The sequence below is a fragment of the Physella acuta genome, unplaced genomic scaffold (genome assembly GCF_028476545.2).
Source record: "Physella acuta isolate Inbredline_101_S28 unplaced genomic scaffold, ASM2847654v3 ptg000960l, whole genome shotgun sequence".
Lineage (NCBI taxonomy): Eukaryota > Metazoa > Mollusca > Gastropoda > Physidae > Physella > Physella acuta.
In genome coordinates this window covers 135,316-149,270 of record NW_026732477.1, presented here as the reverse complement: position 1 = coordinate 149,270, position 13,955 = coordinate 135,316, and the positions used below count along the sequence as shown (strand labels likewise).

The following is a 13,955-nucleotide window of genomic DNA, read 5'->3' as shown; positions in this document are numbered from 1 at the left end:
TGAAAATAAACATATAAATTATACATATACATATACATATATATATATATATATATATATATATATATATATATATATATATATATATATATATATCTGAATTTACGTTTAAAAAAATATACTATAATATGTAGGTCGTAATGTAGCCTTAAAACAAGCAGCTGTCCAGTCAAGCAACTATTCAGGTAGTGATATAAGCGGTGTACAAGATATACAGGCTAGCAATGCTGTCGACGGGAACACTGATAATAACTTTAATGCCGACTCCTGTACTTTAACGAACGACCCTAAACCACAGTGGAATGTTACTTTTTCTTTCTCTCAGATGGTGAGCCGATATGTTTTATACAACAGGAGTGAGTACCTTTTTTTTGTTTTGTATTTCATAATAAAGCTAGTGGAAGTCAGACAGACATTTTTATTCTTATTATATTGATTTCCAGTAAATATAATCGTGTTGTTTTTTACAGATAATTATCAAGATAGGCTTAAGAGATTTAAACTACAAAGCTACTCTGCCAATAATTCTTTAGTGTTTGACTATACCGAAGGAGGATACGAACTACCTATATACACTGTAACTACTGTTGGGAAAGAAGTATCAAAGGTTACAATAAATGCAACAGAAATATTGACATTATGTGAAGTGGAAATTTACGGAGGTATGTGCTTGATGAAAGTTAATTATAGCAAATTTACACAAATACATACACATACACACACACACACACATATATATATATATATATATATATATATATATATGGTGACAGGACAAATGATCTCAGGACAAATGATCTCAGACAAAATATCTCAGACAAAATATCTCACCGACAAATGATCTCAAGACAAATGATCTCAGGACAAATGATCTCAAGGACAAATGATCTCACGGACAAAAGATACCAGAACAAAATATATCAGGACAAATGATATCATGGACAAATGATCTCAGACAAAATATCTCAGACAAAATATCTCAGAGCAAAATTGTACTAGTATTTACGATGATTTTATTTGATTTGAACTTTTTTTTTTTAATTTACTTTTTTTTACGCATAATAATTGTGAATAAATGGAATTTGTTAAACTTAACTAACCATCAAAAGATGTATTAAACTTAATCTTTGTAATAGCATTTGATTTAAAAAAGTAACAATTAAAACAAACGTACCCCTTTAGCCTGAAAGGTATAATAAATGATAATGTAAAAACAAATATAGTAACATTAATGTTCAAAACACGCTAAATATTTTTTTTAAATGTAAAAGGGTCTTCAGGTTCGTAACGTAATACTACTGTTTTTTTTTTTATTGCAGCATCAACTCAAACATAACGTTTTCGTTTTTTTTTTGCTGGCATGTACATCGTTATTATCATACCTCTCCAATACTATGTGATCATGTATTGTGTGAACTCTTGATCGACATGTTCTAACTTCACAATTCCAAATCTATTTGCCTGCTGCTCCACTTATGGCTTTAATAAACATAAATTCACCAGAAACTAGTGTCCTTAAACCTTTCTTCTAGGTAACGAAATAAGTCATAACTGAGTAATCACCACTAATACTGCTTTGTTTGCATGCATACTACTACAAAATTTGCTCCGCGATGACCACTGTCGTTTAAATAAGCATTTGTCACCTGATCACTAAGGTGTGACCGACGCATAACTATTGACTGTTGATGCTAGTTGTAATGTCGATGGAGGGCGGTTGTCTTTCCTTAAAGGCATGTCTCTGCTATCAAAGCGGACTGCCACCTTGATACTAAGGTGTGTCTTTATTGTTATTTCATCCCCTTTGGTCTAGTTTAGTCCACCTGACGTGGTTGGATTGTCTCATGTTTGTCAAGCCAACCTACGGTGTCTATCGAAAAAAATTCTTTAATCTTCGCATACTAGATTAGTAATCTTAATTTTAAAATGTTTAGTGCAATATGACAAATTTATACGGCAAACATTTCTTACAATTATTATATAGGCCTATAAACAATATTAAACATAGTAAACAAAACAATATGACAGTCAATAAAAAATGTTCAGATCAACTAAAATCATCCAATAGATTAATAAAATTTAGCGGTGAGATATTTTGTCTGAGATATTTTGTCTGAGATCAATTGTCCATGGTATCATTTGTCCTGATATATTTTGTCCTGGTATCTTTTGTCCGTGAGATCATTTGTCCTTGAGATCATTTGTCCTGAGATCATTTGTCTTGAGATCATTTGTCCGTGAGATATTTTGTCTGAGATATTTTGTCTGAGATCATTTGTCCTGAGATAATTTTTCATGGAACCATATAAATATATATATATATAAATATATATATATATATATATATATATATATATATATATATATATATATATATATATATATATATATATATATATAGAGAGAGAGAGAGAGAGAGAGAGAGAGAGATATGGCCTATATATATATATATATATATATATATATATATATATATATATATATATATATATATATATATGAGCCACTCTTCACCACTGGAATAAATATATATCCGGTAAACTACTTAGGTACTTTTCTAAAATCGTATTCATTGTATGCAGCTGGTGTGGGCTAATCATTGCAGACTATTCTAAAATCGGAACAAATTTTATTTTATTTGCTGAAAGTTACATGCCATACTAATAAATTAATTACTACTGGATTTAAATATTGTGTAAAAATAAAAATCTTCATTAAAACTATTGCTAAACAAATTAAAATCAACACTATGATTAGGAATTAACATAGGCTGTGGAATAGCCCCACACCTACTTTTGATCTAAATCTTTTCCTCTTCTATAACAACAGCAGGGCTCAAAAATGTAAATGCCGCTATCATTAAAAAAAACGGTAAAGCACATATCAATAAACAGTTGAAAATAATATAATGTTAAATATTTTTAAAAAGTGCAAGGGTAATGCTGAAGGTAGGATGCTTGAATGTTGATGCAGATAAAACACATTAAATGCTCTGATCGTAGACTAATGCTTTGCAAAGCTTAAACAGGAAGATCTGGTTGTGAACTTTTGAACATAGAAAACTATTTAGTTTTAATTAAATTAATCCACTGTTTAAAAAAAAGGACCAAAAAAAAGGTGTAGAATTACCACAGGTGTGGAAGTATTATAATTGTTCAAACGGTTTTTATAAAATGTGCCCATTGTTTTTATATGTATGTTGTTTGATTTCAAAGCATTTATATTCCTCTTCCCCGTAAAACGCACCAATTAAAATAAACAATTTAACAGAACGTATCTGTGCCCCTGGATATTTTGGACTAGACTGTGACCAACAATGCCGCTGTAGCGACACATCTGAGACTTGCATGTCTATCACTGGTGGATGTTTATCTGGGTGTTTGTCTGGGTACTATGGCCAGGGTTGTCAGATGGGTGTGTATTCTAGTAGTATAAGCATATATATGTATATATATATATATATATATATATATATATATATATATATAAATTGTTTTTGTATATATAACTAAGTATTCGACTTGATAATAATGAGATGTTGTGATCGTCGTTTAATTAAGCTTTGATTTCGTTCATCTGTAGAATGTCCAGCCACAAAGTGGGGCGTCGATTGTCTCAAGACTTGTAGTTCATTCTGTCGTTACCCTGAAGTTTGTAGTTCGACAAATGGTTCTTGTGATGACGGTTGTCAGGCTGGATACGCGGGTCCTACATGCATCGATGGTAATGTAGACATTTAAAATATAATTATATAACCCTAGCTAAGCACCCGCGGTAAGCTGTGCGTGTGGCTGTTGCATGTCCGTTGTGTTAAAGAAACATTGATGTGGGTAATAAATTTTTTTCTCAAATGTTGTTATTTGCATGGACATTTATTGGAAACTAGCCGTAAAGTTTAGGCCCTCACTTGCCTCTTTGAAAACAACCTATATAGAAAGGACAATGGCTTGTGTTTATTAAGCAGTATATACCTGTTATTGCCCAGGTTTAGGGAATATATTAATTTTCGAATTAAATATACCAATCACAACCAAAACGAAAACATAAACACATTGGAAACGCAAAATTAACGCGCAGTGTCAACACAAATATCAACTCAAACACAAACAAAAACGATTAGTCGCCCCCCCCCCCCCCTCCTCCCGACCAATGATGAGTATCTGCTGTTGGTGAACGTGCAGGTAGCTCAGCATAAATTTACTACATAAACAATTTGCGTCAAGTGAACCATCGGGATTTAAATTTTTTTTTAAATAAATTTAAAAGCCGAACAAAGCGGAAATTTTACCTGGAGTCAGCTGATATAGAATCTGGAATTATATGCCTATATATTTAAAATGTTGTACTTGTTTCAGAAAAAAAAATATATAAAATAGTTATTGGTCAAAACGCAATGTGCTTTACTACACGCTGAACTATTTTAGTAACAAAGCAAAGAAATAACACATGTAACATAACACAGGCACACACTGATTAAGTGACTTAAATGATTCCGTTAAAAACTCGGCTATTCAATTGTATTCTTCGTGTTTTAAAGTGATTTATTGTTATTAGGTTTTTATGTATAGATCTATAGATTTAAATAAAATAGTTCATTTCTTCATCGGTAACCATACCATATTAAATGCACTCGCTGATTAAGAAACTTAAAATTAAGAGACTTAAAACATTTCGTTAAAACCCGGCTGTTCAAAGGCAGTTATGTTGTTTTTGTATTTTAAAATAAAAATTTATTACGGGAATAGATTCTAGAGTAGATTATAGTCTAAATCTAGATCTTAGCGTCTACGTCTAGTTTTTCCGTAGATCTAGTCTAGATCTAGAATCTCTAGATCTAGAATCCAAATAGAAAAAAATAATTTTATAAGTTTAGGCCGAGAAAATTGTATTATATACATTCATAGCGTTCGTAGATCTAAATCAAATTTGAATGAAATAGTTCATTTTTTTTATATTTTAAAATCGGAAGATGACGCCATGAGTTTTGTGTAAACATTTGGCAAGTGACGTCATTGTTGTATGCGTTCTTTTTCACAACTAAAAACACTTTTTCTGTTGCATAATTAAAACTGTTTTTCTACATTGGAATATGCCTTTATTTTTTTTTCCTTCTTTAAATAAAATTGTGGTTATACATTTAAACATCTACCATATTATGTTCAACAAAAATCCGTATCAAGTTCTCCATATATCGCTGAAGATTCTGATGTGATATCCGACAAAAATATTTAGCGGACAGAGAGAGAGAGAGAAGTGCGCACATGGGCTTTTATATATTAGGATTTTTACACCAACATTTTCAACGGGTTCGAAAGTTAAATCTGTAGCCGAAAAAGAATTATTTTCAACACGCCAAGGAGACTGAAGTTTTACAGCACAACGTGCATCAGAACGTACTTGAACAGTTTCATTGTCACTGTCAATTTCAATGTCACTGTGTTCAGTCTCAAATTCAACGTCATTATCATGACAATATAGACCAGGAATATTATATTCAGTCATTCTACTTCTTTTGTTGATATTTTGTTAATATTTCAGTATTTTGCTTCATCTTTTCCACCAACTTATGTGCTGAAGTCGATGGCTGTGGCTCAGCTTTTCGTTTCGATGGCATTGCGACGAAATGTAAACACTTTCACTTTCACTTTTCCTAAAATCTATTTTTAGACTCATAATCCCGCACTAAAAAGAAATGCGCATTTTTAGTAAGATTTCCGCTAATTATATTTAATCAGACGGTATACCGACCGCTAGGAATATTACGCTAGATCATCGGGCCAGAAAACCGGCTTTCCGGACATATATGCCTAATGTTGAAACCGGTTTACATGCCTGGAGGGCTTAAAGGGGTAAGGGTCAATTTAAAGAGATATCATACTAAGCTTAGAGTCGGATTTGGTAAGTTTTATTAAATTTCGAAAACATTAAAACATTAAAAATAATTTTGGTTTTAATCATATTGCCCTTTTAAGTTGTTTAGGTTAAACAATGGAATGCAACTAATGCAATTATACTGGTTGGTGGAGTTATTTGATTTAATGTGCATGATAGCTTATGGTAGTCTAGAGTTTCCTTTATATTTATTGATAAACTTGGTCAAACAATAAGTTAGTAACTTATTTAAAATTAATAAAATTCGTCAAACTAATTAATGATTTGCTATTAAATTAATATCCGCTGACTAGTGTCTAATAAAATTTGAGAAGTGGTGAATGTACAGCTAGGAAGCTCGCTACTTGTAATGCTAAGAGTGGGGAGGGGGGGGATGAGTCAGAGAAAGGAACTTAAAAGGGACAACAAAACGCCGATGAGCTCCTATCCATCAGTACGGAAGTTGGGATGGTCTCAACTGCTTTTCTTTAAGCCTTATTGTAAAACATTCAATGGAGAAATTTAAAATTATACACGTTTACTTTCTTATTGTTATCATATTCTTTGTGATTATTCGTAGAATACAAGATAGTACAGAATAGTAGTTTACCAATACATAAAACTTACATTTTACATTGTAAAATCACAATTGATTAAGAGCCATTTCCCAATGCTATAAAAAGCAAAAGTCGTCTTAATATCTAGCGTCATATCGAGAAATGGTTTTTATTTCCAAAATAATTTTGCCGACAACAGTGTGTGCTTGATTATAGGAGAAAGAGAACTCGGCTTTCACAGTTGTTTAAAAACAAAGGGAAAAAGTATATACAAGAGCGTGGTGTGGTGTCTATATAATAAAGATAATCCAACCGCAACGAAAGTAATCGTTTTACAAAACAACCATCAAGATAACATGCAAGAACATTAATTTTTTAACTGTAATTTTTTTTAAAATGATCGGATGTGGGCCCCAAATCCAATCGCCAAGAAACTTCATGTCATTGTTGAGAATACATCTTGTGATGTTTCCGCAATAAATGTTTTTTTTTCAAATTCGCAGTCGTGGCGCCCCGGCAATACGCGATTCGATTCTTTTCGATATATCGTAAAAAAAAAATAAAAGTCGTTTGCTATCTGATACAGTTCATCGGATCGTCATCAATTTTTTGGAAGTTGATGAGCACACTCCAGGGAATGTTTCTGCTAAAAAAAAAGTTTCATTTCGCAAGGGCGGCGCCCCGAGAGGCTGCGATTTTTCTCTTTATACTGTATATTAAAAAAAAGTCGAATGTTGTTCGACACCGTTCATCCGAGTGCCATGAAACTTTGGGAGTTGGCGATAATACTCCCGAGAAAGTTTCTTCAATAAAAAAAATTTCTTATGTGTAGCGACCGGGAAGGTTCGATTTTTGTCACTGTTTGGCGCCGAGAGCTACAGAGCGGCTATCATAGCACTTGGCATCTGTTAATTGGACGTCCAGCATAACGGGAAAGATGTACTAATATATTCAGCGGTAAAACCCTCTTAACATATTACGTCATACTTTCTTCTGAGATCGCGGCATCGCGCGGACGGACACGCTAGTAGTCCTATATATATATATATATATATATATATATATATATATATATATATATATATATATATGAGTTACAAGATTTACCAGACGTCCACAAACACACAATTCGAATATATGAACTAACTAAAAAGTTGTAAAAATGCTTGTATAACGATACCCGAACGATTAAGATTAGCAGCATTCATCGGCCATTGCAATTTTGTTTATTTATGTGTGATCTATCATACTCAATCTCAGAAAATAATGAAGTGACGGTTATTCAAATTATATTTAACTAAACTAAAATGTTGTCAGTTAACATGTTATCAGGTTTTAGTCGTTTACATAGAAACTAAATATTATTGAAGCTGCTATGATTGAATGTATTATACACAGAATGCAAAGACACCCTTTACGGCCTGTACTGTACACAAAAATGCAGCATCAACTGTAAAAACCAACTGTGTAACAAAATTAATGGCACATGTAACAATTGTGTTCCGGGGAAACAAGGGAGTTTTTGTGACCAAGGTTATTTGTTTTTAAATTACATAACCAACACTATACATGATTTTTTTATTTGATTTTGAAAATTATGCTAGTTTACTGCGCAACAGCAATACATAGGCATAACGGCTAACATAAGGTACAATTCCTTTATTTTAAATTCATACTGTTTAACTTATTGTTTTAATCATACATAATTAACCAATACATACATACTCCTTTTGATTTTTTTGTTTAAAAAGATGAATTACTGTTAATATATCAAGCTATTTTATAAGTGTGATAAAATTTTAATTAATAGAGTTGCTAATATTTGTAAATTTCTGATAGGACATTTGAAAAAAAAAACTATAAATCAAAATCTACCAAATAAACACAGATTGTGACCCCACATCATTTGGCCAGAACTGCTCCCAAAAATGCAGCACAAACTGTACAAACCAGAAGTGTAACAACGTTAATGGTGTCTGCAGCAGCTGTGTTCCAGGGAAACAGGGGGACTTGTGTGATCAAGGTGAGTAGCATCTATAGTATACTACCGTGCCCATCCCACGTGTTGCCGTGGTTTCAGAAAAATGTCGTACACAGTATTTTAAGAGGACTTCAGCAATAGGTTACGAATTCTATATTCTTAGACGTGAAGGCATTGAATGTATGTTAATCTATCCGTAATAGTGACCCATGTGTCAGGGGCGTCACGGGGCAGTATGTGGAGTCACCGGTTACACGACCTGAGGGTGCCCTGTACAGCCCCTGGATCGGTTTAATCATTGAATGGCGTTAAATCTTTTATAGAGCAAGTAAAAATGTTCACTAGCAAAACTCATGTTTAAAATCTCTTTTTATTCTGACTCTCTTGACATCCATGTAAGCATAACAGTAAAGGCAATTTAAACATAGTTTGTAATGTACACTTTTAAAAATTTTACCTTGCACGTCTGCAGAAAAGCCTGAGACGAACAATAAAATTTAACATGTTTTTTGACATTTTAATTTCACTTTTTATTCCGATTCATTTGTTTTGTTTTAAGGATCTTCATTATTAAAAACATGAGATGCGGTTTATACAAATTGTATAATGCATAGAAATAAATATGATTAAACTGTTTGACACGTTTATTCTTTAATTTGATAAACAGTTTTAAAATCATATTTGTATATATATTACAAAACCACGTAACATTAGATAACTTTAAATTTGAGATCATGAAAACACAAAGAAAGTAACATCATAGAGATATCAATATATATATATAATAACACACTCACTAGCTGTACAAACAAGCCGTGTGACAACATTAGTGGAAACTTCAACATCTGTATTCTTGCTTTAGCTTCAGGTTAAAATTCAATTACTGTCCAATTGTCGACTCGCAATAAAGTTAGGTCTTCTGTTAAATTTAGCTTCATGTTAAATTCCCGCTGCTGCCTAAATTTCCGTTTCTGGCTGAATATCTGGATCCGGTAAAAAAATAACGATTCAGTATAATGTTTATTTTTCAATGAAAGCTCCTTTTCCTATTGATTTTCTGTTTATTTTTAAATTCACGTATCCGGATAATTGTCGAATTTGGTTTAAAATGACGTTTTTTTATAAGATTAATTTTCTTTTCCTTTTAAATTTCTGTTTCTCCCTCAATTTCCATACCCTGCAAAATTTTCGGCTACTAATAAAAAGACATTTCCGGGTAAAGCTTCAGGTTTAATATAAATTCCTGATTACTATCAGTTCACTGGTAATTTCTGTATTTGGTTAAATTGTAGGATTCGTTAATATTGCCGGGCCTGGATAATGTTCCGTTTTCAGTGAAATTTCGTTTCCCTTTAAATTACGGTTCCTGTTAAATGTCACTTTTCTGTTAAATTGCAATTTAGATATTACTTTAATACCCGTTATCCTTGGATAACTGTGAGTCTTGGAGGTCATCAATAAATGGCATCACGTATGTCACTTATCGTCACAAAAAACAGACCTTACATTCAAAATGACGTCACAACTCAGACCTTTTTGTCTATTAAAACACATATTTTGGTAGAGCACGAGTCTGACCACACTTTCCCTTTATTTGCAGAGTTAAAAACATGTCAACTCTAGTTCACCTGCTCAGTGTCCCCCCAACTCAGACATGTTTTTGTCTTTTAAAACAACGACTTCGGCTGAGAATGGGTCTGATCACACTATCCCTTCATATGATGATGACAAAAAACAGTTGAAATCTACTTCGTCCCGATAGGCAAGTTTAACATTCACATCTAAAAAATAATTGAAAAAAAAATTAACCTTGACGTGATGTATATTGAACCCTTACCACCCAAATGGTAATTGTTACACTATCATCTCAGCTATGTAATTACATACAAAATTAGTGGGATAGTAGAGAGTCCGCGGAACTAAGAAACTCAAGTTACGCGAATAGACCCATTATTTCAAATTAAATTATATCGAACATTAACCAATACCATAGCTCAGGGGGTCTCCAAACTTTTCAGCCCGAGGACCGCATTAACTATCAAATATCAGTTCGGGGGCCAGAATTTCTTTAAGGCATCTCTTCGGGGAGGTGACGCCCCCCCCCCCCCCCCGAAGAACGTCTACGCCCCCCCCCCCCCCAAACAAAATATAATTGATATAGAAATATATACACATTTTAAGTGTCCACTCCCATCTCTCGCCCCCCCCCCCCCCCCAAGTCAAAAGTCTGTAAGAACCACTTTCGGTGGTCGAAAACATAAAACACACTCGAGGTCCAGGTTTGCTCTGTTCTCAAATTATTCTTAATGTATTTCATTTTCGAAAATGTTTATTCACACAGGTATGTTTTTCCAAAAATTAGAAGGTACTTTGATGCAGAAGCTTTAATATTAGGAAAGTCTTCCTTGTGTAAAAATATGACAAAAGGCGGAGAAAAAGGTATTTTACTTAAATGTGAAATTTCATTTATCTAAATGAAAAAGTTCTCCGTTCGGCGTCAAAATGGCCAATGACAAAACGGCCCCGTCAATACGACCCCGACAAATCGGCCCCGACATAAGAGCCCCGTCAAATCGACCTCCTCAAAAGGGCCAGCGACATGTGGACCCCATCATATAGGCTGCCGAAAAATAGGCTCCCGTCATATAGGCTCCCGATAAAAGGGCTCAATTCAATAAGGCTCCAGACATACAGGCTCCCGTCATTTAGTATTTCGACAAAACGGCCCCCGTCATTACGACTACCGACAAATAGGCTCCCGTCATTTTGGCTCACGACAAATAGGCTCCTGTCAATTTGACTCCCGACAAAAGGAACACTGACAATACGGTTTCTGTAGAGACTAAGTCTCCCGGCAAAGCGGTCTCATTGAATATTACACCTGCCATTGGGACCCCTTCATCAATATTTTTTAGAGTTAGCTTATCCAACACTCTTAAGTAATACAAATGCATCTCTTGTTCGGCTTGCCTTATTTTTATAATAGTTTATCTATTATAAGAAATGGTATGTTTTAATTTAAGGGTGATCTATCTATTCCATAAATGAGTCGATTATAGACTGTTCCAACTCAAGTGTGTGGGGAGAGGGGTCTACGTTGTACATCCCTACCTGCCAGTGGCGTTGCGAGGGGGGGGGGGGCGAGGGGGGAACATATGTCCCAGGGCGCCGACCTAAGGGAGGGGCAACATGTCGGGAGCTCATTTGTCGGAAGTCTAAATGTCGGGAGTCCATTTGTCGGTAGCCTATTTGTCGTGAGTCATTATGACGGCAGCTCATTTGACGAGAGCGAATAAGTTGGGGCACTTTTGACGGGGCTATTTTGACCGGGTCGATTTGATGGGGCCGATTTCTCCCAGGCCGTTTTGGAGGTGCACCAAGTACTCAAGTATAGTCTTTTGAAAAATTGAAAGTAGAAAAAGTTCCACTTCCGGATATCAGAAATCGCTTAAAAGTTGATACGGATGCACGATTTTGATATAATACTTATATATGAAATTTCATCAACCTAGATTTAACGGTACTCAAGTTATCGTGTTTACACACACACACTTACACACACAGACATACGGACAAGATTGCAAAACTATATTTTTCCGACTCAGGGAGGTGTAAAACGTAGAGATTTTTCTCTATACTTCGTATATACGAAAAAGTAAAAAACTCATAGTATATTTACTTAAAACCTTGCGATAAAGTTTTAAAATAATTTTATTCCTTTTTAAAACCAGATGATCCTGTTTAGTCTTTTAATAGAAACATTTGTTTAGTTACCGAAAATGCTAAAAACATCCATTTATCTAGCTATATACTACTAAAACTCTAGTTTGTTTAATATTTAGTTGTTTTTTTTTTGTCTGTTTTTTTGTTTGTTATTTTTTGTTTGTCTGGTTGACTTCTGTAGAGAATCTGAGCTATGTGGAGAGCTGTAAAATAGTATGTAGGTAGAGAACAATTTTTGTTTTCAGACAGACTGTTAATCACAATTTTTTAAAGACGTTAATTAATTTATTGATTTATTCATAGGTAGATTAACCACATTAATTTTAAAAGTTTAGAAAAACGACTTTGCATGGAGTGAATAGTGACATCACATGATTTGTTTACTTTTTAGTACAATAAAATAACGGTCAAATACAAGATTTAGTTGCCGATTCAGATGTTTAACGCGTTCTTAAACTAATTTTCTGTCGGCTATAACTTTAACAATACGTCCGTTTGCTATTTTTATTACGTTTCAACACTACTATCAAGTTTTAACACTATTTTCTATTTTATTATACAATACATATAATTTGAAATAATTCTAGATCTAAATCTAGTGCAGATTCGCGTAAATTCTTACACAGCTTAGAAGTAAAATATATAAGTTATTAACTACTCCAGAGTTCGAGCCTAGATAGTTAAGAGGTTAGCACATAAGCACATAAGGTTACCATGCGGGTGGCATGGGTTCTAGACATGGTTTTTTTTTTTTTTTTTTTTTTTTTTTTTTTTAGTTGTAAATGATAATGTTGCCTTTATCTATTGGAACTTAGAGGCATACAGGGCAGGTGAAGTAGAGTTCACCTATTTCTTTTTCCTCAGCATATAACGTGGATAGTGTCGCCAGAGCCATGCTCGGCCGGAATCTTTTTTTTTAAAAAGATAATACATGTTGTCTGAGTCTTGGCGGAACACTGGGCAGGTGAAGTAGTGTTAGGTAGCTGTAAAGTTGACCTGTGGCGACAGCATATGAAGAGATTGTGTGGTCACACCCACGCTCAGCCAAAATAAAAAACATGTCTGAGTTGAAAGGACACTGGGCAGGTGAAGTAGAGTTGACCTGACTTTGTGACCTCATCATATGAAAATATTATGTTGTCAGACTCTTGCTCAGACGAAGTCAGTGTTTCAAAAGACAAAAACGTATGAGTTGTGACGCCTTTTTGAATGTGGGGTCTGGTTAGTTTGTGATGATTAGTGACAGACGTGATGTCATTTATGGATGACCCCCGAAACCCACAGTTATCTAACTAGATAACGGGTAGTCTAGTATACTACTAAAACTCAACTTTGTTTACATCTTTGAATATTTATTTGTTTGTTTTTCCGATTGACTACTGTAGAGAATCGGCGCTATGTGTTGAGCTGTAGAATAGTAATTAGGTAGAAAACAATTTTTGTTTTCAGACAGACTGTTAATAACAATTTTTTTAAAGAAGTTAATTAATGTATTGATTTATTCATTGGTAGATTAACCACATTTATTTTAAAAGTTTAGAAAAACTACTTTACTTTGAGTGAATTGTGATGTCACATGATTTGTTTACTTATTAGTACAATCAACGGCGGCTCCAATACTAGAATCCATATCTTTTTCAGATCTTTTTCAGATCTTTAAAGCGATATATAGCTAATTTTCTGTCGGCTATAACTTTAACAAACGTCTGTTTGCTGTTTTTATTAAGTTCCAGCACTTATATCAATTTTCAATTGTCTTTTTCATTTAGTATCTATCTATATATATATAATTCTCTTCTGGGAGACGCTAGAAAACAAGCTGT

The 13,955-nt window shown here is 33.7% G+C and overlaps 1 protein-coding gene across 1 annotated transcript; it reads left to right on the top strand.

Annotated features, from left to right (window-relative positions):
- The first annotated feature begins 3,347 nt into the window (after positions 1 to 3,347).
- On the top strand, positions 3,348 to 8,910 carry LOC131953869 (multiple epidermal growth factor-like domains protein 11). Its single transcript, XM_059317278.1, has 4 exons — positions 3,348 to 3,414; positions 3,583 to 3,723; positions 8,317 to 8,451; positions 8,882 to 8,910. Exons 1-4 carry the CDS (start codon positions 3,348 to 3,350, stop codon positions 8,908 to 8,910), a joined length of 372 nt encoding a protein of 123 aa, XP_059173261.1.
- Positions 8,911 to 13,955: the final 5,045 nt, after the last annotated feature.

Excerpts from the sequence above, each read along its gene's own strand:
- LOC131953869 (XM_059317278.1), top strand. The coding sequence starts at position 3,348 with ATGTCTATCACTGGTGGATGTTTATCTGGGTGTTTGTCTGGGTACTAT. Across the intron at positions 3,415-3,582 it reads TGGCCAGGGTTGTCAGATGG|AATGTCCAGCCACAAAGTGG; the intron begins GTGTGTATTCTA and ends GTTCATCTGTAG. Across the intron at positions 3,724-8,316 it reads GGGTCCTACATGCATCGATG|ATTGTGACCCCACATCATTT; the intron begins GTAATGTAGACA and ends AAATAAACACAG.